The 23418-nt window shown below is 52.4% G+C and overlaps 7 protein-coding genes and 1 non-coding gene across 8 annotated transcripts; 3 read left to right on the plus strand and 5 right to left on the minus strand.

Moving 5' to 3' along the window:
• Window positions 1–30: 30 nt before the first annotated feature.
• NCU17138 (hypothetical protein) lies at window positions 31–1778 on the minus strand (the record flags this gene model as incomplete). Its single annotated transcript, XM_011396803.1, has 2 exons — window positions 31–1527; window positions 1590–1778. The coding sequence occupies 2 exons, from the start codon at window positions 1776–1778 to the stop codon at window positions 31–33; spliced, it is 1686 nt and encodes a 561-aa protein (XP_011395105.1).
• Window positions 1779–3580: 1802 nt separating this feature from the next.
• NCU15406 lies at window positions 3581–3665 on the plus strand. The gene has a single exon. It is a non-coding gene; the product is annotated as a tRNA-Ala (tRNA).
• An 897-nt stretch (window positions 3666–4562) lies between these two features.
• Window positions 4563–5636, minus strand: NCU12137 (hypothetical protein; the record flags this gene model as incomplete). Its single annotated transcript, XM_011396761.1, has 1 exon — window positions 4563–5636. The coding sequence occupies one exon, from the start codon at window positions 5634–5636 to the stop codon at window positions 4863–4865; it is 774 nt and encodes a 257-aa protein (XP_011395063.1). The 3' UTR covers window positions 4563–4862.
• A 355-nt stretch (window positions 5637–5991) lies between these two features.
• On the minus strand, window positions 5992–9307 carry NCU05123 (capsule protein). Its single transcript, XM_011396639.1, has 3 exons — window positions 8811–9307; window positions 8290–8733; window positions 5992–8220 (listed from the first exon to the last, which is right to left on the minus strand). The coding sequence occupies exons 1-3, from the start codon at window positions 9120–9122 to the stop codon at window positions 6406–6408; spliced, it is 2571 nt and encodes an 856-aa protein (XP_011394941.1). The 5' UTR covers window positions 9123–9307; the 3' UTR covers window positions 5992–6405.
• A 1571-nt stretch (window positions 9308–10878) lies between these two features.
• NCU05122 (hypothetical protein) lies at window positions 10879–11729 on the plus strand (the record flags this gene model as incomplete). Its single annotated transcript, XM_952015.2, has 1 exon — window positions 10879–11729. The coding sequence occupies exon 1, from the start codon at window positions 11364–11366 to the stop codon at window positions 11727–11729; it is 366 nt and encodes a 121-aa protein (XP_957108.1). The 5' UTR covers window positions 10879–11363.
• A 1235-nt stretch (window positions 11730–12964) lies between these two features.
• Window positions 12965–14024, minus strand: gh45-1 (glycosylhydrolase family 45-1; the record flags this gene model as incomplete). Its single annotated transcript, XM_952014.2, has 2 exons — window positions 12965–13633; window positions 13687–14024. 2 exons carry the CDS (start codon window positions 14022–14024, stop codon window positions 13090–13092), a joined length of 882 nt encoding a protein of 293 aa, XP_957107.1. The 3' UTR covers window positions 12965–13089.
• A 3207-nt stretch (window positions 14025–17231) lies between these two features.
• On the plus strand, window positions 17232–22249 carry NCU05120 (DNA-dependent RNA polymerase II RPB140). Its single transcript, XM_952013.3, has 2 exons — window positions 17232–21576; window positions 21635–22249. Exons 1-2 carry the CDS (start codon window positions 17876–17878, stop codon window positions 21795–21797), a joined length of 3864 nt encoding a protein of 1287 aa, XP_957106.3. The 5' UTR covers window positions 17232–17875; the 3' UTR covers window positions 21798–22249.
• On the minus strand, window positions 22206–23381 carry NCU05119 (hypothetical protein). The gene is made up of 2 exons (XM_952012.2): window positions 23128–23381; window positions 22206–22999 (listed from the first exon to the last, which is right to left on the minus strand). The coding sequence occupies exons 1-2, from the start codon at window positions 23221–23223 to the stop codon at window positions 22745–22747; spliced, it is 351 nt and encodes a 116-aa protein (XP_957105.1). The 5' UTR covers window positions 23224–23381; the 3' UTR covers window positions 22206–22744.
• Window positions 23382–23418: the final 37 nt, after the last annotated feature.

A 23418-nucleotide genomic window follows, 5' to 3' on the forward strand; every position in this document is an offset into this window, starting at 1 on the left:
AATTGGATGCTTAGGGATCACTCCGCCTTGTCAACGATTCAGCCTATCTGGAGGAATGACCTCACGCTCGTAGTCCTTCAGAAATCGCCAAGCCATTGCTGTCGTCAAGCCCCGGCTACCAATAACAGCACCCGTCCTTCCCGCTTTGCAGAAGTGACCAGCCGGCCATCCTCCATCTTCCTCTTGAAGCACAAGCAGTTCGTCCACCTCCCACTTTAGGAAGTCTCTGTCGATGCCGAACACCTGACAAGCCCGCACCCGCATTGCCAAGGCCAACGGGTTAGCAGGCTTCCCCAACGATTGCACCAGCAAGCGATAGATATGTCGTTGGAGTGTCTGACGCGTATTGGCGTTTTTGGTCGGGTTCCTTTCGGCTCTTGTCCTAAGCTCGTCGAAGAACAAGCTGACAAAATACAGGAAGCTTTCAATGGTCGTGTAGTGGCGTGTGCCATTTATCACTGCATTGTTGACAAGGCAGTTGATGACAAAGTTCAGTGTGGCAGCAAGCTGAGGATCTGTGTCCAGATCTAGATCATCACCACCATACTTCAGGAAGAACCGAAGCATGTTCACACTGACAATGGCGCAGATGCGTGGCCTGTCATTTGTAAAGTACACCTGCATGATGCCATCGACGTTTACGTTGGAGATCATGGCATCCAGAACCAGCTTGGGATCGGCAACTCTGTGCAGGTGCTCTTGCGGAATGGTCAGATATGCGATCGAGGTGGTATTGACATCGGCTGGGAATGCCTCCGTGGTCCCGACTGGCTTCTCGATGAAGTAGTTCCACAGGCCATCCTGAAGAGGGCGTGACTTCTTGCCGTCTCTGGCCTTGTCGTTAAGGACGACTGCAGAGTCGGTTGAGCTGGCTACGGAGGCATCGTCATCTGGAGACGAGCATCGTGATGACCCCTTCCAGCGCGTTCCATCTGGCCACAAAAGGTAAATTATATCTTCCATATCAGTCAGTCCCCATATCAGCAGTTGGGAAAAGTTGTCCTTGAAAATCACCCCCTCCTCAGAGTAGACAGAATCCAGCTTTCCGCTCTGGGAGTGTAAGAAGGCTTCTGCAAGTGCAATGGGCTCCCCCAAGACCACGTTCCTGAGGAATCGATATATTCTTCCTTCCTTGGTCCTCTCCTTCTCCGTCACGATCTCGCCCCGAATGCCCAAAGATCTAACAGCAACGATGTTCTCGGTACGGTCGTCGAGGAAGATGACACGGCTAGGATCGCATCCAGTCTCGTTGATGACGTACTGGTAGAAGCAGAGATCCGGTTTGCGCATACCGGCGGCCACGGAGGTAAAGACGCGAGTGAACGCTTCCCATGGGAATGGCAGCGTCCGGATGTACTCGAAATGTTCCTTGGAGATGTTGGACATGGCATACACCTTCAATCCAGGCTTTGCCGCGAGCTTTTTCACCAGCTCTGCCCATTGCTCGTTCACTCGTAGCGAGCAGACAGCTGCATCAATGGCCTGCCGTACCAATGATGCCTCAATGTGGAGCTCCTCGCCCATAATCTATTCAACTTTGGTTAGTCTTGAGTCACGAAGAAGGCCTTGGAAGGGAGGGACCTGCTTACCCTGTAGGCTTCCTCCGCAGGTAGGATACCACGGTCGAGGTCATGCCAAGTGGTCGAGTTCATCATATCTCGCATAGCACCTTTTGGCAAAGCGGCAAGGGACGCAACGTCCTCCGGCTCATCCCAGTCGAAGAGCACGTCCCCAAGATCGAAAATGATGGTGTCATATGGAGTAGTAGCCATTGTCATTGTGTTCGAAATGTCGATATCCTTGAGCGTGAGAATCAGGGTATCCAGTGTAGTATACATGGCTCAAGTGGTCTTTTCCTCCATGATATCCCGAGCATTCTTATCCTCTGGCAATTCTTACTATGCGCTTACTGATAGCCCATAGAATGAGCATGGGCATCACCACAAACCCGCCATATTACTGCATTTGACCGTCGAGCCCGACTTGTCTACCTGTGGTAATGTTGCTCATTCGTCAACCATCCACATCACTAGGTCTTGTCCGGGGACTATGGAGGCCGCATAGACGAGCACTGTCCTTGGTGGTATTTGTGGGGGTGCTTAGTTGCATCCCTAAAGTTGAACTTCATGATTGTGACGTGGCGGGGTCGCAATAGTGCAGCGTCTTGCAGGAGCTTACCAGACTGAGGCCCCCAGAAAGACAAGATCGTCCAAAAGAGCGAACCCAGCCGTTGTGCTTCCGCCTTATCATCACGTTCACTTACTAACGGTCAATGGCGCTTACTAGCGGACAGTTCATAGAAACATATACTACAGTGCACAAAGGCCCCTGGATTGTCAAACTGCAGGTCATCACCATCGATTGTTAGCATCCGTTCTGTTGGGAGGAACGCCAGTCAGAGGCAGGCTCACACTGTAGCCCAGGCACACCATCAATTGCATGTGATAACTCGATGACAACTTCATGTAGGGCCGTGGTATCCTATAGTTTATTCTGGCGTTACATTCCCACTTGATCAACACTGACTGATACGTCGGGGTCTTTTAGTTGATATTGGTTCGCTCCGCTTTGATCTCGACTTCACCAGTTGTTGATGGCGGGTATGCGCCTGGTCTTTTGGCATGCCCAAGACTGGCCTCATTCATGTTCTTACTATCTTGCTTCTGGTGACATAAGTCCAACAGATTCTGACTCTACGGATTTCCCGAGTGCTGCCGGTCCATCATCATGAGAGCACTAACAGTGGCCTCACTGGATGAGTGAGACACTTATAGAGGCTGCGCAGTAAGGACAGAAAGAACCTTGTCGTTATCTTGAAGTTGGTTGCGCGTTTTACGGTACACAAATCTTCCGTACCTTTTAGTGTGAGATTTAGTCGCAGAGCGGGAACAAGCGCCTGGCACATCCCGGTCCAAAAGTATTGAGCTCCCCTACATGCCGAACTTACACACCACAAAGATACCGAGAATACATCTGTGAGTGAATGTAGCAAGGTAGCGAAAGACAATTGCCATACATAAACCAAGCTTGGACCACTCTGATCAATGCTTGAGGGGAGCATATAATATTAAGACAAGCGGCTTGATCAGGGATCCGGGTTAGAATGATTAGACAAGGGCACCAGGACGGTGGAGCGGTGTTCCGCCCTTCGCCTTCCGGAGAGAGTGACTGGCCAGCAACGGTAATAGTCAAACTCCAGAGGCATGATAGGAAAGTCTGATGTGCTCAGGATAGCTACCTATTTACAGCAGTACGTTAGTAAGTTAGCTACCCTACATTACGTACCTCGAGTAGGTGCCTGCTGCAACCCTCTTTTATCACTCCCATTACCTAGAGCTACCGGTCTACAACACCAGCATCAGCATCAGCGCCAAGCCAGCTATATAGTCGCTTATTCAACGCCCGGCACGAGAACTCTACCGTCGTCAGCGACTATCATTTTACCAAAACAGAGAAGCGACGTATAAAGCTTCATCTCTCCTTCCTTTTCCAAGCATGCAACGAACCCAAAATCCCTCCGGCCTTTGTTTGATCTATGTGACTTCTTAGTAGCAATTACAGGTAAAGCATAACATCATTCGGGCGTGTGGCTCAGTTGGTAGAGCGTTCGCTTAGCATGTTTCCGAGCATGCGAAAGGTCCTGGGTTCGATTCCCAGCTCGTCCAAGATTCTTTCCTTTTTTCGATAAAGCTTTTTGGGTGCCTGTTTGGATGCCTGACTCGCGTCGATATGCTTCTTTTTGGTCTCGTTCGGGGGCTGTATTTTTGTTTGAATGAGGTTTGTTCGGATTATATTTATTTCGAAGTTCGAAGACGGTTATAGCGATAGATATGAGGATCACTGGACAATTTGCATCAGATAGGTACGATACACCCGGGAATAGATATCATTAGAGTGCAAACAATCGACTACGCTGAATACCTCTACGCTGAAGAGCTCAACATCGATCACAAATACACCGGTAAGCACCCATCCTGAGATGGTTTGTCTCTAGCGCTCAATCAGCCCACTCCGAAACTTCCTTGCAGTCCTTCCTTCACTCTCGCATAAAGATCCGGCTCGTTATATCTAAGCACTTCCTTCAACGGACATTCAGCACAGGCGGCGTCATCCCTCATTGTCCTTCCAAAACCCAAAAACAACCTTTCAGAACTCGCTATTGCCTGATCCAACTTGCGTCCCTTCGAAATCATCACGCCAAAAGCTTCCAAATGCACTGACAGAGTCAGGATCCAACAACGCCATAACTTTGCATCTTTCTCAAAAGATCCACAACGTCCTCTGGGTTACACACCTCCAAGCTCTTGTGCCATTTGGGATTCGAGAAAGGAACGAACACTGCATTCCTCATCACGTCCGAGACTTGTACGAGAGCTCCGCATAACTCGTTCGTTGAAACTCCAGAGAGACGAGATAGGGGTATTCCAGCAGACGCCTGACGAAGTTGATTGCGCCAGAGGGCTGTGCCTGGGTAAGGTATTCATTGCTTTGCTGTATTGATCGTAATCATTCATGTAATCGCTCATGTTCTCCTTTGTCCATTGGATAAGGAGATGAACCGTCAGCGAAAGCCAAGTGGATGCTATTTATTGGCGAAAAATCGAAGAGAAATAGGTAGGGATGCGTATCCCACGAAACCGAAAAAAAGTGAAGAAGAATAACAGTTGGCAAGCGAGAAACAGAGCGCCCTCAAGGTCACCCAGGGAATAGAACTGGACAACACACACAGGAGATTCAACCTCCAGACAAACCAAAGACGAAATCGCTGTGTAGGTACATATACACGTAAGAGCCGAAACTGTATCTACCCTCAAAACTGGGTCCCGGTAGTCGTAATAAAAGTACCTTGGCCCACTCCACAACTAACAACTTATCGACGATACCGAAGTCATACTCGTATCCGACCGCGAGTCCCGTGACTCAGATTCAAAAAAGGACGTGTTGGAGGTATCTGACCGAATGCTTTCGTCGCTATCGAGTCCGGGTCCGGGATCAGATTCGTCTTCGTGTTCATCTTCGTCTTTGTGTTCATCTTCGTGTTTATCTCCGGCCGAGTCCGAGTCCAGATAACTAGCAGCAGTAACATAACTGTCCCGTGTCGAAGCCGTGCATGTACTCTTCCTAAAAGAGCTAAACCGACCGCTAAAGGTGTTCAAAACCTCAGGTTCGGGCCGTTCGGGCACGTTGCTATCATCTGTCTCTATCTCTGGTGATGTCTCTGTCTCTATCTCTGTCTCTGTCTCTGTCTGGGACGCCGACGCCAAAGTCGAAGTCGAACTCAAAGTCGAACACGCCGAGTTCTGAGTCTGACATGAGGGAGGTACGTCGTACACTCCTCTACTACTTGATCCGTCATCAAGCGGCGACGACGACGACTCAGCAACGAGATCTTCTTCTTCTTCGGAATCGGAATCGGAATCGGAATCGGAATCGGAAAAGTCATCAATTGGGAATCTTCTTGTAGCGCGGATGGCGGGAATGGGATATCCTTCGGGTTTGATGGGGATGATGGTGTCTAGGTCGTGCGAGTTGCTCTTGGTCTTGAGCCAAGCGAGCTTCTTGCAAAGGGATCGCTTCCATTTGTGCTGCTTCGCTTTGAGGAGTCTGATTGCATTGCGAAAGCCGTGCTGGGGCATGGTTGTGAGGCTTGCCTTGTGATGGCGATCGAGTAGGTAGGTGTTGAGGATGAGGGGATTGCTGGAAGAGCGACGAGGTGAAGAGTATGGGTTGGGGATGTGTGGTTCCAGGTGGTGGTGGTGTCGTGAGGGGATCGTGAGTCGATGACCGGGGATCAAGATCGTATTTCCCAGTGGGAAGGAAGAACCGTAGTCGTAAGCAGAGTCGAGCGGTTGGATCTTTCATGGAAGGCGAAATCAGAACCAGGAATCTCGAGGAAGGCCAAGGCCTGGACAAACTTGAACTACATAGTGGGAATTCCAGGGAAATGTTTCTGCCCAGGCATGATGATGCAAAGAGGACAGGTTGTGTGGGAATAAATGCAATGCATAGACACCGCAGGGCTACGGAACTCTGGTGCTTTCACATATGCTGGAAGCTGATTTTCCTGCCTGCGTGGCTTATGGCCAAGCAAAGTACTTGCTTGAGGGTTTCGGAGATTGAAAAAATATGCACAGCGTGTGCCATGTTGCATGCAGCACGCGTAATGTACTGCAGTGTCTCTGAACCCTTCAAGTCGCGACGCGGTCATACAAAATTGACATATCCAAGACCTAAATGGTTGTATGACCAACTCACTGGCTCATGCTTTCCTATCCTGTTACAGCCCGACAAGCCTTCGGATCTGTCACTGCCTACCCAAAAGTGGCGACGGAGTATTCGCACACCAACACTCTATTCTATCCAAGATCTGGCCACTAACCCACCTACACACCACAACACAACCTCTCATACCCCCACCACCTCCCGCGGCTCCCCCTCCCTCCTTCCCGCATCCTGCAGCCTCCCCACCTCCAACAACAACCGATACAAATAAACCCCCATATCCCTCTCCCTCAACGCCTTTCCCCACCACTCCTTCCCCCCCTCCGCCACCTCCCTCGCCTTCTGCCTCCCCTCCTCCGTGCTCGTCAAATACATCACCAACTCCGGTACCTCCTCCATCCCCAAACTCACCGGGAAATAATGCACCCACGGCACCAGCCGATCATCATGCCACTCCCTCAGCAAAGTCTGCTTGAGCACGGCACTATTGGACGCCAAAAGCTTGTAATACCGTCCTGAAATGCCATTACCGTCAAGGTCAAAGACAAGACGAGAGTGCAGAGCTTCGTCTTTGTCAGCGTAGGACTTGGTGCGGAAGAAGGAGCGTTGGGCACGACAGGTGGCAGGCGAGCAGAATTGGAAGCGGGTGAAGAAGACGGAGAAGAGGCGGCTGTTGAGAAAAGGGGAGGTGACGCGGGTGATAGCGCCGTTGAGGGAGCGGAGGTAGGTGTGCCGTTGGCGATTGAGGTTTTGGGCGAGGGAGACGAAGCGTTGGCGGTGGAAGGACTTCCATTGTGAATTAGCGGAGGAGGAGGAGGAGTCGGAAGAGTACCCGCCGGTTGTGGAGCCGGCCCAGTAGAGGTTGTTGGACTTTTGCTCCCAGGGGATGTCGCGGGTGGGATCGTAGATGAAGCCGGACTCGATGTAGGCGGCGGAGGGGTAGAGGATGTCGGACATGGTGGATGGCGCACCGGTGGAGAGAACGGGGACGAGCCCCGTGAACAAGCGCATGGAGACGGGGGAGGTGAAGAGGCCGTAGGTGTCGGCGTAGGAAGGGTTGGCGCAGATGTCAAGGGAGGAAGCCGTGGATGTGACAAAGGGGAGACCAAAGGTGTCGATGCCGTCAGTGGTATCGTTGGGTTCAGAGGAGGAAGAAGAAGAGGAACAAGGAGCATTCAGCTCCTTCCAGATTGGCCTATGAGACATATCCAGAAGAGAAAAGCGCCAGCCGTCGGGGGTTGAAACACGCGGAATCACCACCCGTGGCTCGTCAAGGTGATTGACAACGAACTTGATGTCAGGAAGAACCCCTGCCAGATCACCCAACACCGTATCAAACAAAAGGGTGAGATGTCTGTCGAAGGTGCGGTACGGATGCCGACACTCAGTCTTTGCGGTCACGCCGTGAAAGTTACACAGCCATAGCTCGCTGTACCGCGCGTAATAAGCCTCGTTCATGAGACCCATCACCTCCTGGCCGCTAAACTTCCAGAAAGGTGACACTGAGTGGTAAATGGTATCAAAGTCATCGATGATTGGAGACTGGCTCTTCACGGCAAAGTCGTACCAGCCCCGGAACCCTGGTGGTGGTTCAACCTTGTATCGACGCTTGTACTCCTCAACAGCAGCCTCGTAGGTCTTTGACTGTCTGGACAGCATGCTGTCGAAGTCTGCTTTTGCCTTCTCCATTAACTGGGCTACCGGATGTTGGCCGGGGTGTTGAGAAGTAAGCTGCTGTGCTGCAGACTCTGCGGCTCTGATGGCAACCAGATTGGCCAGGTAAGGGAAGAGAGGAACAAGCGCAAAGCTCCAGAGTAGGGCTCGCTGTTCTGTGTGCTTCGGCAGCATGCTGATGCTCTGAGCTAGTGCAACAAGCGAAGCAACAACGTTGGCAAGGGCTTGGATGTCTGAAGGCTGTATGTATGGGTTACGAGTTGCTACCAAGCCAAAGGTAGCGATCACGGTGACGATTCGCCATGACCCCGGCGTATATCTTGTCTATAAACAGGGTCAGCGTCAATCGCCACTGCAAGCAAATCATTTAGGGGTTAGCAAGGACTGGCGTACACTTTGAACAGCGAAATACCACGAAAAGGCCTTTGCTACTCCCAGGAAGACAGTGCACACACCGTCTATGCTGGGGAAACCAGACGCCCAGCTGTCGACAAACTGCAGGACGATGAGAAAACCTACGATCCGCAAGGAGAGAGGTTTGATGAAATCTTCCAATTCAAGATGGAAGCTATTCAAGCGACCTTGCTCTCCCATTTGGGACATCAATGAGAAAAAGAGGCCGACGAGAACCGCAAACGGTATCAGCGCCATGGCAGCTGCCTTGACGTCCCATGCTGCCAAGCCGTACACGGCCACTGCAGCTGCCAGAAGTGATCCCCAGAACGTATTAAGGACCGAGTGAGGCAGGGCTCCTTCCTTGGCAGTCCCATATCTTGAAGCTCCAGTCCGTGGTTGGAGATGTTCTTGAGCCTTGAGCAGCAACGGTGTTGCTAGCGGCTGTTGAAGATGTGGTGTGAGCAGAGGGCGGGAGACAAGTAGCCGTGAAAGGGACCGCATCAACCGGGAGGGCTTACAAACCAACAAACAACCGCACCGAACTCTGCTTTACAGAAACTGAGGGCAGCAATACAGACCGCTGTGCCCGAAAGCCATAGTGACCCAGTCGGCTTTCTGCCAGCGGTCACATTCCCCAACTGTGTCACATATGTCGAGGGCTTGGCTTGTAGCCTGAAGAGAAATGGGATTATCATCCAACACACAGCTTCCGAGGAGAGTTCGCACTCTGTAGCTCTAGAGGCCAGGTACTGAACGAGGGATGTGAGAGCTACAGCGGCTGCCACCGTCAGGGCAGGTGGATGGGGCTGACCACTGGCACCGGGGTCCATCGCTATGTGATGCCTTTGCTCATGTGTAATACGCGCTGGTGATAAGTATTGCGCAGGTAGAAGATGTGATGTTAATGAAGATCGAGAGGTCGGATGGACGGGTATTCGACAGATGGGAAAGTCATCTTTGTCAACTGAACGTTGACGCTGACGAGCAAGGGACAGCCGAGTGGGAGCCTAAACTTGTGATGCCGAGCCAGTAGTAGCACAGCCTCCATTCCAAAACGGGGCGGTACCCCTTTTAGTTGCGGGACGATGAGGTAGCATTGGCAACCACCATGGCCGCCATTCCAATTGGCCATCATTCCTTGCCTTCCCCAGTTTTGCAGTGCCGGCTTGGCTGTGCCGCAACTTCACTCTCGCTTTCCTCGGGTTCGCCCTCTCGCTGTGCAAAAAAAACGACAATTCGGACGGCGCATCATGAGCTTCTTGTTTGATCCTCGGACTTGTGCCTCATTTTGTCAGTTGATTGGTCTCAGAAACGGAGTGGTAAAAGGGAAGAAAGTCGCACTTTATGAGGGGCCCATCAAGGTGCCTCGGCAAAGCTTGGCGTCGAAATTCTACCCATCAAGAATCCTAAGGGCGTTCATGGCAGCTTCAAAGTGACGGTTTCAGGATCTCGGATTCATGATGCCCTAGCGGATTTTGGCGAACCGCCCAGAGCCACCAAGTAACCATCCAGCCCTGCCAGCCAACCTAAATGTCGAGGGTGTGGGGAGATCATACACTAATGTAGTGTTCTTTTGAGAAGCACAGGGGTCTGTGGCACGGTTGTGTGTGAAGTGTAAGCCATAGCGATGCATTGCAGCGCAAAGCTTTTTGCCCAGGGCCGGGCCGAATTTTGACCGCCGTTGACACATGTCGTGGCACTATGTAGTGTACGACCGTTGCTTACGCCCGTCAGCACTTATGCCGGCTTTGTTCGGCTGTTGTGGGTTTCCGTGTCATGGAAGGATCGGATCTTCCGTTATAAAGGCCTGCAAGATCCGCAAATGCTGTTTTAGTCCGCGGTCCCTACTTTTCACCATCTCGACAAGGGTGTTTAAACAGCTGACCGGTTAGTATCTCGACCACTTGCAGCCTGTTAGGATTGGCAAAGGATTGTTAGCGAACGGCACCTTATGTTATGGAAACCACTTCGCCTACCTCGATCCGAGATCCAGACAAGAAAACCTCATATAGACAGCGGCACCGACACGCCCTACAGCCATTGATTAATAAAGTTGCTTGGTTTGCCACCGTGAAATGACCTGATCGAAACCCCGCATGGAAGGTAGCGAAGGTAGCAGGTGTAAGCTCTAATGCCCTACCCATGATGAGCGGCTCTTGAATGGTTCCATTGCTGGCAAGGATCGGAATCCACGTTGCTAGCCCAGCTGGCAAAGCCCCAGATGATGATTCAGTGAAGGCAGACAAGAGGGATGCCCAGCGGCCACTGAACTGTCGCCGTATCTGGCAAGGAACGATCCGTACAAGCTGTTGATTGGGATACAAACTTGCCAGGGAGTGATTGCAGAGATATTTGAGAATCGTGTATCTGGGTTGCCTTTCGACCTAGAGCGTCAGAGGGACCTGCGAGAATGCCCGTTACGTGGGTATAGTGTGGTTTTCTCGCCCATCCTCGCTCTCCTACAGAGAGTGGGGCACGAAACTACTGTGCCGGACAGCTCAAGATCCGTAAATGTTGAAAAACTCCGTTCCCTACTTGTGTGGTTTATCATTTAATTGACATTCGCTGACCACTACGTTGCAAGTCGAGAGTGGTAATCGGCTGTCAGCTTCGGACAACAGTTCCATCTCCACAAATTGGCAGGCCATGCATGAACAGGCAGAGAGCAGAACCTCACAAGGCCGGAGATGTGATTGGTAATTTACGTACCATGAAGTTCGGACTTGATGTCATTAGGATCATGATGCTTGTAGGCCCGGAGCTGGATGAACATGTCTGTCAGCACGGTTCGTAACAATGAGGAGGAGGAGGCGGAGGAGGAGAAGAAGAAGGCAGAAGAGTAGGAAGACGAGGTGTGGGACAGCGAGAAAGTGGAATAGGAGGAGGACATTGACGGGTAGGAGGGCAAGGAGGAGAAAGAGCTTGAAGAAAGAATCAGATATAAAAGCTCTCCCTTCCTCCTTCTGTCGTCCACCCAGATCATCACCAACACAACCATCACATCTTCTCTTACCTGCAAAACAACATCACAACAAACCAACCCAAACCCCTTACCAACCACCGCCATCAAAATGCAGTTCTCCACCGTCCTTCTTTCGGCCATTGCCTTCTTTGCCGGCGCTGAGGCCTGCAAGTGCCTTGCGTTCGGCGGCGGCGTCGACTCGAATGCCTCCCACCAATGCTGTGACCAACAGCACGGCAGCTGGCGCAACGGCAACGACTGCGCCGCCAGCTCCATCTCCGAGCACTTGTCCAACTTCCGTACCTGCTGCAAGAGCAGAGGCTCTCAAACCTCGGACTGCGACTACCCCCACAAGCGCGCGGTTGCTGCCGACACCGATGTTGTCGTCGAAGACGGCATCAAGATTGCCACGGTCGATGGCGTTGCTCTCACCATTGTCGAGAGGGCTAAGATCCCTATCCCCACCCACTTCTAAGCAAGTGGCGGTAATGGGTGTGATATGAAGTGGTGCGTTTTCCCCCAAACCAGCGACGGACGGCAGATATCGATGGCTAACATGAAAGGCTTCAGCCCCTGACGGTACGTGTCGGTGACTTGGACCTCGTCATCAACACCAAAAATGGGGATGGGGCACTTTATTTGGAATGTAGGGTCAAAATGGGTTTTGGTGGATTGTGAAGCGCTTCTGCGGAAAAGGAGATGATAGTCAGTAGGCTTTCAAGAGCGGCAAAGTCTGGCTCTCATGTGTGGACGCACGCTTTGGGCCGCATGGGACTTTGGGTTCCTGGACAGTCTGCTCTAGATTAGAATTTCTCCCATGGGAAACCGAATCTAGTATCGTCGTCAGCAAAGGTCTTCCTCCCATTGGCATACTACGTGAATCTAGGCCTTGAACACGCGTACTGAAGAGATGTTGGAAGTGACTGCATACCTGGGCAAGAAAAGATGCGTAGAAGGGAAGCCAGCTTGGCAAGTGACATGGTGGTGTTGATGACCCATTCATGAAGGCGAACAGGCTGGTGTCGTCATCAAAGTGCCTCAGGTTGAGCGACAGAGCATGGATGGCAGTGAGAAGATGGATCCAAGCAGGATGGAAGCGTGAATGACTGAAGAAGGACAAGGAGAGATCAAGGAGAGCTCCCATCTATTTCCCACTCCTATGGTAGGCCCCGTTAGGTCGCGCTTGTTTTGTACTCCAATCATCATTCATCCCATCGTACGCAAGCCCCTTGCCAAAGGCCATCATGATGCCTTCATTGAACCCAATCTTGCCCGGAGTACTTGCCCTGTCGGTTCCGCTATCATGCATGGAGTCGAAAAGTCGCGGCAGGAGCGAGATACTGACCTGATTGATGCCTTGTGGATGATGACCTGGATTCCCTTGAGGTCACAGGGACGTGACGGCTGGCCGCCACTGATGAAGTCACATCATGGCAAGGTGCGAATTTCTGCTTCCTCCGACTGACACTCGGCTTGTACTTGAACAAAGATAGCTGCAAATCAGTCGATGCTTGGTTTACAAAGTATGACGGCAAATCTGCCCTCTTTATGTGATGTACGACTGGCAATGGCACGCAAGTACGGAACCTTCAACAGCATTTGCCAGTGTCGTAGATGACCATGTAAGCCCGCCTACACCCCGAGCCTACAGCTTCACTTATGCGGGCGGAGTGTGGTAGAATAATCATCATGAAAGAATATAAGGTATTGGTGAGGGATGAATGCTCATTAGAATGTCAAATTATACTGGAGGATCGTGCTGTCTACCGCTTCCTCTTAAAACGTCCTAACTCTCGCCTCGAGGCACGGTCACACAGCGTACCATCTGGCACCATTCAGGCACACTGATGGTAATAATCGTTGATAGTCTTGCAGGTCGATCCAGACGGGCAGTTGGTGCAGCCAGACCACCCCGAGCCACCACATTGAGCGTATTTATCCGCTGTACATCCGGAACCGCCGCCTGAAGAGGGAGGGGTTGTCGGAGTAGAGGGGTTACTGCCTCCACCAGAGGGCGGAGTGAAGACAGGGAATTGGGAGTCGTCGTTTCGCTTGCAGCCGGTGCGGGATGTGAGCTCGGATGGGCATTGGACCTGCTTGAAGGTGAAGTTCGGGTTATCGGCGTTCTGGAACCAGTCGAAGCGCCACTGGCAACCGGGCTTGAGAGCGGCAGGGAACGAGTCGCACTGGCTGCGGGAGCTGATGCCGCCATATTGAGCGCCGGGGAGACCGCCGAACTGTCGTTTACATCCATCAAACAGGCCGACGCCGCCGCCGGGCATGTTGATATCGAAGTGGTTGGAGCCGAGATCACCGCCGGTACTGGTAGACTGAACGACCAAGGTCTTGCCAGCAACAGGGCCCGAAGTGAAGGTAAGGCTGCAGTAAAAGTTAGCCATCGAGTGATACCCAAGAGTTGAAGAGAAACTCACGCATAACAGGCACAGCACCAAGATGACTCGGTTCCACCACTGAGTTTCGTGGCGGCAAAGCCGTAGGAGAGCTGGTCGTTCACCGCCCATGGTGAGTTGTTGGCACAGGTGTATGCAGAACCGCCATCACATCCAGACTTGACACTGGCGTCGCTCAGGGGGTTGTTGTTTGCGTCGCAAGCGAGGACGGGTCGGTTGACAGGAGCCTTGCCGGACCAGGAGCAAGATGGTTTGCAGCAGTCCCAATATCTGGTGGACTGGCCGGATCCGGAAGCAGCCTGGACGGCGAAAGGAAGAGCGGCCACTAGCCCGGTTTGCAGAATAGTGGAGGAGCGCATGATGTTATCGTGTCTGAAGTGTAGAAGCCTGATGTCGGAGTTTGGGGGGAAGACAAAGCATCCCAGCAGCCTTCTTATACTAGTCAACCCATCCATCCATGGACTCGGTTCTAATTACCCAGCACCTCTCCTGGACCGGGCACAAATCCTGGATATGTGGGCAGCCGGGTGGCTCAAACAATGGCGGTTTCTGGCGCTCGAAATCATGACAAACGTTTCCCCAACACGGCAGGCTGGCCACGGAACTGCAAGGAACACGGTGCTGAGCGCAGGTATAGACGTAGGGATAGTTACGCTGGGTGGTACCGGTAATCCGAGTTGGTGAATGAGGATGTCTGGGGTACAGCAGATCCCGAGTATTATGGCCGGTAGCGAGGGGCAGATCTGGGCTCCGAAGAACAGGTTCTGAGTCTCCGGGTACAATCGAAGATGGCGAGTGGCTGATATCCCGGGACGTGAACCCTCCATAAAGACAGCGATGCTACCCTAGCCGAGCATCAGTACTCCATTTAAACGCGGAACTGCGGAGCGCGTTCCTTGACGGTGTTTCCCGACGGAGAGCTTACCCCATAAGGCCATGGATTTGCCGCCGCGGATTGGGAGCCTTGGCTTGGCGATGCATAGTTTCCATGACGTACGGAGAATGAATCGTCGTGTAGTTCTTGAACACCTCAGCCCAATTCAAGGCAATACTGTAAAGCACTTCCTCTAAGGATCCGAGTTGGGGAAAGATCGTGGCAGCCCATTTGGGCTATTGAATCCGAGTGTTGATGGAAGGACTCAAAGTGTTGCCCGAGGGAGGTGTTGTCGACTTGGATGTCGGGTGTGGGCGCGCTTGCCTCTCCACCTCGCTGTAAGAGCCGCAGTGCACTTCAAGTCGAGTGAGAGCCTGGTACTAAGTAATTGGGGGGATCCAATGTCTCTCGTTGATTGGTCTTTGCAGTTTCAGCCTCCGTAGCTGCCATGTAATAAGTTGTTTGAGGAAAGAACTGGCGATCGGTCAAAGGAAATGAGGTCAAGTTGCCTTGAACAATGGCAGGTGGACGCGGGCATGACGGAAAGTGTGGTTGGACAAACGGCCGGATGCTCCTACCTTTTCTTGACACAGAATATAGTCTTATCGTGATCGTTATCTTATCGAATTGGCTGCCCAGGGCACGCAGGAGCATCCTCAGGTCTTAAGCGCAACTCCCGCTGACTGAGTTGCAAATAGCAACTGTGTCGGGACACACTCATCTCATGATACTGTACTGTAGTGACAGCTCTTCGATCACAAAGTGAGTGTAATATACAGGTCGAGATTGAAGGGAAAGTACATACCTTGCTACCATCAAATCAAACAGAATAACACCCCAATAGGAGCTCCCGTCCGTGAAAGCTATGGAGTAGTGACAGCTCTGGCCCCTCTACCATCGAGGCTTACAAGTTTTCGCCTGCATACCGGTAGCCGGCAAATAATCGCCCGCTAACAATCCTCTGCTCGTCCCTTTTCTTCTTGACATTTCCCCCACGAACGTCCAAGTTTGGCAACATGATGGAGTGCCCGCGCTGTGTCCTCATTTTCTAGATGTATGGTTCGGATGTTGTTCTCGTCGTTGGATTGGGGTCCCTCGTATGGAGGTTTGCTCGTCCATCAGCACTCTCCTCATACCCATCAGATGGGGTTGACGAATGCCTGTGAGAGGATACTGGACACGAGGTTGCGGGTGTGGCGGATGACTGACTGTGTCCTCTTAAACTCTCTGTGACCGAGGCGTAGCACGACATTTCTGTATAACAAAGTCGTGGCGGAGCTGGTGAAATGTCACGCATGTGTGAGATCCCCTTTGTCCTGGGTGTCAGCGTTTTGTAAGAGGATATACTCATGATGATAGAGAAATGTAACATGCTTAAGAATCTCAGCTGCACGGTAGCCCACGTCACACTTGACTCTGTCCAGACCAGAACCTGAGAAAATGATCCTGTGGCTTAGAGGTTATGTTCCGGATCCATGGAGGTGTGTTTGTATAACAGCCCTTTCGTCATATCCTTGAGTCAAGTACCGAATCAAGACCCATCTTCCGACGGAGCCCTTCGAACGCGGCTCAAAACCCTCAGGCAAGACCTTGGGCTACCAGCACATTGTAGAGTAGAATGCAAAGACCACGCAAGTCTGCTACCAAAGTTTCTAAGCGATTGGAGGTACCATCGCTTCCAATACCATCGGCGCAGGATGAATCGAGTACGGAGAACAAGCATCCCCACAGGCCCATGAGAAGCCTTCAACAACACCGATCCTGATCAACCGGCCTCTGCCCTCGTCAACACACAAACGGCGCCCGCAAAGAAGACCTATCAGACTCATGTTGGCGTTGCAGCAATCGCAGCTACGGTCCAGATCGTGCCCGTGCTGATTTCGCCCTTCAGCGGGGGCCCTCTAACGGCGTACATCAGTGCATTTGGCTTTTTGGTGTTGCTGAACGTTGAAATGGGTGGATAGCATTTTCTCGGCGACGCTCATATTATTCCCCAGTTGCAATGGTGCTCATGGTAGTTGTCCTCCATGGGATTGGCAGCAAAGGATGGTAGGTTCTGAAGGGTTTGATCGAAGCAAGGCGAGTGCTTTCATTGCATCTGCCTGATGAGTTGCTGGGATGGTGTTCTTATCTCTCTCTCGAGGTTGATAACCTCAACGCACGGTCCATGTTGGATGTTTGTTAGCTCGGTACTTCAAACAAGACACTCCGACCTTTGTAAGGCCGGCGGAAAGTCCTAAAGATAATTCAAAACAAAAATGTAGCGAGGTCCAAAACATGTCCGAGAGAGACAGGAGTCGAAATGGCCAGAGATAGCGTTGGGAAGAGGAGTTGAAAGGGCTTAAAAAAACGTCGAATGTATAGAGAAGTGGCCCCCAAACAAAGTTTCGCTATACCAGGCAGATGTAAATGCTGCGCCTGCTGTGAGCTGTCGCCGGCCGACGTTTGACCTGGGAGCCTGGGCCTTTGACCTCCATCGTTGCCGGCCGGATTTGGCGGGGACTTGGGTGAATGGACGTTATGTTGCATTAGTAAAGCTGCAATCCAACCAATCAGCTTGACGAACTGGCCGGTTCAAGATCCACTTTTGGCCTCGCCGCCTGGAGCTTGGACTTTGTTCAGTCTGTGCTTTGCCAGCAGCAACCACGTCTGGCCTGCCTTGTAGCCCAGTCGGACCTTGTCTGTCGGTTTGGGATTTTGGAGTGGCACTCTCCGTCCGTCCCTCGCTGGCGTTCGGCCACTTTCCCCAAACCACCATCACCACCTCCTCAACCAACATCGCGACCTCCTCCGCGCGTGTTGTCCTCTCACCCCGCCACTCCCTGCAGCCGCCGTCGACGTTTCTGTTGCGCTGCATCCATTCTCGCACAAGTCGGCATCCATCGACTCGATCCGTTCATTTGCATCTCTTTGAAGCGGCAAAGAGGGTGCAACGTCGCGTTCCGACATCGACAAGGAAAATCCGAAAAAAGTGACGAGCTGTAGATGGGCGACTGAGTGATCCTCGGCCATCTACCACCACCTACCGCCGGCTAACCCGAGCCGCGATACCCATTTTGCTTTTCTCAATCGACCGACCGTTATCTTCTTTTTTAATCGACCCCGGATACCCCAACAGCAGCCAGACCAGACGCTGTCGTCGCGTTACCGCCTAGTCTAGTGCCTGCCGATTCCCGGTCGGACCTTTCATTCACATACCCCGCCACCGACCGCCACCTTTCAGGATCCATTCCCGATTCATCGATCACTTGTTCAGCCAGCCCTCAGCCCGCTCGACAACCATCCTCTCGCCCGTTCACCAAACCACCTGCACCGCTCGCCTTGCTGATTTGCAAGATGGCCGCCTACGCAAAGGACGGCAGCCAGAGCTATGGCGGCTATGGAGACACATACGACAATGATGACAACTACGAGAACCTCTCCACTTTCGACGACGAAGATGACGGTTCCGACCCCAACGCCATCACGCCCGAGGATTCGTGGGAGGTCATCTCTTCCTACTTCGACCTCAAGGGCCTCGTGTCCCAGCAGATCGATTCTTTCAACGAGTTTACAACAGACACAGTGCAATCTCTAATAGACGAGTATGCCGATCTTACCTTGGACCACCCAAGCCCAGGCGACGACGAGGGCAGAGAGATCATTTTGCGCAGATACGACGTTCATTTCGGAGAGATCATCATTTCCAGGCCGACCCTCACCGAAGCCACGGGCGAGACTATTAGTCTTCTCCCGTACGAATGCCGTGACCGCAACTTGACCTACTCGGCTCCCATCTACTGCAAGGTCACCAAGCGCGCCCGTATCGCCGTCAGCGAAAAGAAGCCCCTCAACCAGCTGACCGATGACGAGCACGACCACATGGCCCGCACCGGCGAGCACCCGACTGCTCTGCGCTGGATCGAGGAGGAGAGTGCGCCACCAGAACCACCCAAGGACGACAAGATTAACCCGGAAAACCTCAAGGGCTATCTCTTCCTTGGCAAGATCCCTATCATGGTCAAGTCCAAGATCTGCCACCTTTACATGGAGGACGACGAGTCCTTGTTCACCCTCAACGAGTGTCCTTACGACCAGGGTGGCTACTTTATCATCAACGGTAGTGAAAAGGTTTTGATTGCCCAAGAGCGCTCTGCCGCCAACATTGTCCAGGTCTTTAAGAAGCCTCCTGGTGGCAGCGTCTCGTACCAGGCCGAGATCCGCAGTGCTCTCGAGAAGGGCTCCCGTCTCATTTCCTCCCTCCAGATGAGGCTGCACACAAAGGCTGACCAGAACAAGGGTCGTTTGGCCAACACTGTGAGCGTCACCCTGCCCTACGTCAAGGAGGAGGTCTCTCTCGCCATTGTGTTCCGTGCTTTGGGAGTTGTCTCGGACGAGGATATCCTCAACCACATCTGCTACGACCGCCGCGACAGTCAAATGCTCGAAGCCCTTCGTCCCTGCATTGAGGAAGCCTTCTGCATTCAGGACCGTGAGGTCGCTCTGGATTACATTGGCAAGCGTGGTAACGGCAGCACCGGAATAAACCGCAACGGCCGTATCAAGGCTGCTAAGGAGATGCTCCAGAAGGAACTGCTACCCCATATCTCTCAGGCTGAAGGTTGCGAAACCAGAAAGGCCTTCTTCCTTGGCTACATGGTTCACAAGCTGCTCCAGTGTGTCCTTGGCCGCAGAGATACCGATGATCGTGATCACTTTGGTAAGAAGCGCCTGGACTTGGCTGGTCCTCTGCTGGCCAAGCTTTTCCGTGGCATCGTGAGACGCCTGACTCAGGATCTCATGGGCTACATGAAGCGCTGCGTTGATACCAACAAGCACTTCTCCCTGGCCCTCGGTATCAAGGCCTCCACCCTTACCAACGGTCTCAAGTACTCGCTTGCCACTGGTAACTGGGGTGACCAGAAGAAGGCCATGTCCTCGACTGCTGGTGTGTCCCAGGTCTTGAACAGATACACATTCTCGTCGACCCTGTCGCATTTGCGTCGTACAAACACGCCCATTGGTCGTGACGGTAAGCTCGCCAAGCCTCGTCAGCTGCACAATACACACTGGGGTTTGGTCTGCCCAGCAGAAACGCCAGAAGGTCAGGCTTGCGGTCTGGTCAAGAACTTGTCTCTGATGTGCTTCGTCTCGGTGGGTACACTGGCCGATCCCATCATCGAGTTCATGATTGCCCGAAACATGGAAGTGTTGGAGGAGTACGAGCCTTTGCGGTATCCCAACGCCACCAAGGTGTTCGTCAACGGTACCTGGGTTGGTGTCCATCAAGATCCCAAGCATCTCGTCACTCTTGTCCAGAACCTCAGACGCAAGAACATCATTTCGTTCGAGGTTTCGCTGGTTCGCGACATCCGTGACAGAGAGTTCAAGATTTTCTCGGATGCCGGTAGAGTCATGAGGCCGTTGTTTGTTGTCGAGCAAGAAGACAACAGCGAATCCGGTGTCGAAAAGGGTCAGCTCATCCTTACCAAGGAGCATATCAGGCGCCTTGAGCAGGATAAGGAGCTTGGCAAATACCATGAGGATTACTTTGGCTGGCAAGGCCTGCTCGAGTCAGGTGCTATCGAATACCTCGACGCCGAGGAGGAAGAGACGGCCATGATCTGCATGACGCCAGAAGATCTGGACACTTACCGTCAGCACAAGTTCAAGGGTCGCGAGTTTGAGGACGACGCCGCCAACCGTGGCAATAGCCGTATCAAGACAAAATTCAACCCGACAACACACATGTACACGCACTGCGAGATTCACCCCAGTATGCTTCTCGGTATCTGCGCCAGTATCATTCCTTTCCCCGATCACAACCAGTCGCCCAGAAACACTTACCAGTCTGCCATGGGTAAGCAAGCTATGGGCTTCTTCCTTACCAACTACTCCCGACGTATGGATACCATGGCCAACATTCTTTACTACCCTCAAAAACCACTGGCGACCACCCGCTCTATGGAATATCTCAAGTTCCGTGAGCTTCCTGCCGGTCAGAACGCCATTGTTGCCATCGCTTGTTACTCTGGTTACAACCAGGAAGATTCCGTCATTATGAACCAGAGCAGTATCGACCGTGGTATCTTCCGCAGTCTTTTCTTCCGTTCCTACACGGATTGCGAGAAGCGTGTCGGCATCAACATCGTGGAGCAATTTGAGAAGCCAGATAGAAGCAACACCCTGCGGCCCAAGCACGGCACGTACGACAAGCTTGAGAATGATGGTATCATTGCTCCTGGCATAAGAGTCACCGGTGACGACATCATCATCGGCAAGACATCTCCCATCAACCCCGATAACCAAGAACTTGGCCAGCGCACGGCTCAGCACGTCAAGCGCGACGCGTCCACGCCGCTGCGCAGCACGGAGAGTGGTATCGTCGATTCCGTGGCCTTTACAACCAACCAGGATGGTTTGCGCTACGTAAAGGTCAGGGTTCGTACGACAAAGATTCCCCAGATTGGTGATAAGTTTGCGTCTCGTCACGGTCAAAAGGGTACCATTGGTGTTACTTACCGTCAAGAGGATATGCCGTTTACCGCCGAGGGTATCACGCCTGATATTATCATCAACCCTCACGCCATTCCTTCGCGTATGACAATTGCCCATTTGATCGAGTGTCTGCTGTCCAAGGTCGGTGCGCTCAAGGGCATGGAGGGTGATGCCACCCCCTTCACGGATGTCACGGTCGATTCCGTCTCCAACCTCCTCCGCGAGCACGGCTACCAATCCCGTGGCTTTGAAATCATGTACCACGGCCATACCGGCAAGAAGCTTCGCGCCCAGGTGTTCTTCGGTCCTACGTACTACCAGCGTTTGAGGCATATGGTGGACGACAAGATCCACGCTCGTGCTCGTGGTCCGGTGCAGATCATGACTCGTCAGCCCGTCGAAGGTCGTGCCAGAGACGGTGGTCTCCGTTTCGGTGAAATGGAACGTGACTGTATGATTGCTCACGGTGCCGCTGCCTTCTTGAAGGAGAGATTGTTCGAGGTTTCGGATGCTTTTAGAGTGCACATTTGCGAGATTTGCGGTCTCATGACTCCCATTGCGTATGTACCTCCTCTTCCCTTTTGATGGGTCCGTGTGATGCTAACAGTTCGTCTGCAGAAACCTCACCAAGCAATCGTTCGAATGCCGTCCTTGCAAGAACAAGACCAAGATCGCCCAGGTCCACATGCCCTACGCGGCCAAGCTTCTGTTCCAGGAGCTCATGTCGATGAACATTGCCTCGCGCTTGTTCACCAGCCGGTCCGGCATCTCGGTTCGTTAAGGGTAGTCGTGGGTTCCCCGGGGGGTTGGTTGGTGCGGAAAGGCTCGGTTATAATATCACGGTTTTTTCTTATCATGGTCCTTGTACATGGCATGGCATTTATAGGCACTGGCAAAAGAGAAGCGGTTCTTTCTTTACATGCTGGGGCTGGTAGATGTGCTGTGGGATCCAAAGGAGACGGAAGGAATGAGGAATCAAGAAGGACGACAATGAGAGAGACAAAAAGTTGCATAGAAATGGTCGTTCTGGCGTTCAATGATTGAAGATTGCAATTTGCAAGCAAGTTTCGCAAAGTTATCCAGGCTGTCTCTGTGCGCATTTGCGAGGGAAGAGGGAGTGGCTCAGTTTTCACGCGCAAAGTTACTACTTACTATACATTTATCAAAAAATATCACTATCCTGGTGTGTTCGCAAACTTGACATTGGAGGCACATACACATCAAGTACCCTCGAAACAATTCCTTATGAATGTCCAATACAATAATAAGTACAAGATGCCAGTCTGCTTCCAAGCAGAGACGTAATAATACAAGTGTTATACAGTTTATGACTGCTGTCCCTCAAGGATTCCAGCCGCAGACTTCCACCCTGAAGGAAGCCGCCAAGCTCATCCCCGTAAACAGTCAAGACCGACATATTGAGCACGTCGGTCTACCAGATAAAGCCATGAGGGCAGCCGCACCATCTGGCTATCCGTACGCCGACAAGCGTACCTCTTGGCCTTCGGAAAAGGCACCGCTCGCTAGCTAGGAAAGAAGGCGGCGTTTCTGCTCGTCTTCTTGACTCTCTATAGGTAGCCCAGGTGTACCTCGCTGTCCTCACTTTGGGTCCGCTGGGTCGGAACCTCCTCCCCTCTCTAGCTCGTAGTCAACGAGCGGACCATCGGTATAGCCAGTCCCTCCTCTTTATCTCTTTCTTTTTTCCCTCTCAGCTACCACACCTCCTCCTCATTTCTCCCCCGTCCCTGTCCCTGTCCCAATGGCCCCTCCAACAGGTATACTACCCGCCGCACTCGGCCTCGGCAGTCCTGCCGTTAGGGCGTTAGGTTTCGTAGGTACCGGGTCCATCTGATCTGTGACATCGCGAACAGTCTGGAGTTTCTTGTACTCGTTCTCGAGCTCGCGCTGCATTTCGAAATCGAGCTGGCGCTCACGCTTGATTCGTTGTTGTTCCATGTCGCGGATGACGCCGGCGTGCATTGCCTGTTTGATGTTGATGTCAGTGTTGTTCAGGCCGGACGAGAAAACAGGAGTAGAGCAGAGAAGAGGTGGGTCTGGAAAGAGGGGGAAATTTTGGGAGAATGAAGGGGAAGGGAGATGACAAAACGAACCTCCTTCTCGGCTTGTTGCTGCCAATGCACCAGGGCGACGGTGCCGAGCGCAAAGGCGGAGGTGCCGAGGAGGGTGAGCTTGGAGGCGCGGGACATGGTTGCTTTTCTTTTCTTTTCTTTTCTTTTTTCCCCCTCGAGAAGTAAAAGACAGGAAGAAAAAAAGAAGAAACCCGTGAAAGAAAGTAGAAGGTGAAGCTGTAGCCAACACCGGCGCAATGGAAGCTACCTCTATGATCAAGATCAGACGAGGAACGGCCTCGACGGGATGACGGAGAACGAACGGGCGGGCAA

Source organism: Neurospora crassa, linkage group VI, assembly GCF_000182925.2.
Source record: "Neurospora crassa OR74A linkage group VI, whole genome shotgun sequence".
Classification (NCBI taxonomy): Eukaryota; Fungi; Ascomycota; class Sordariomycetes; order Sordariales; family Sordariaceae; genus Neurospora; species Neurospora crassa.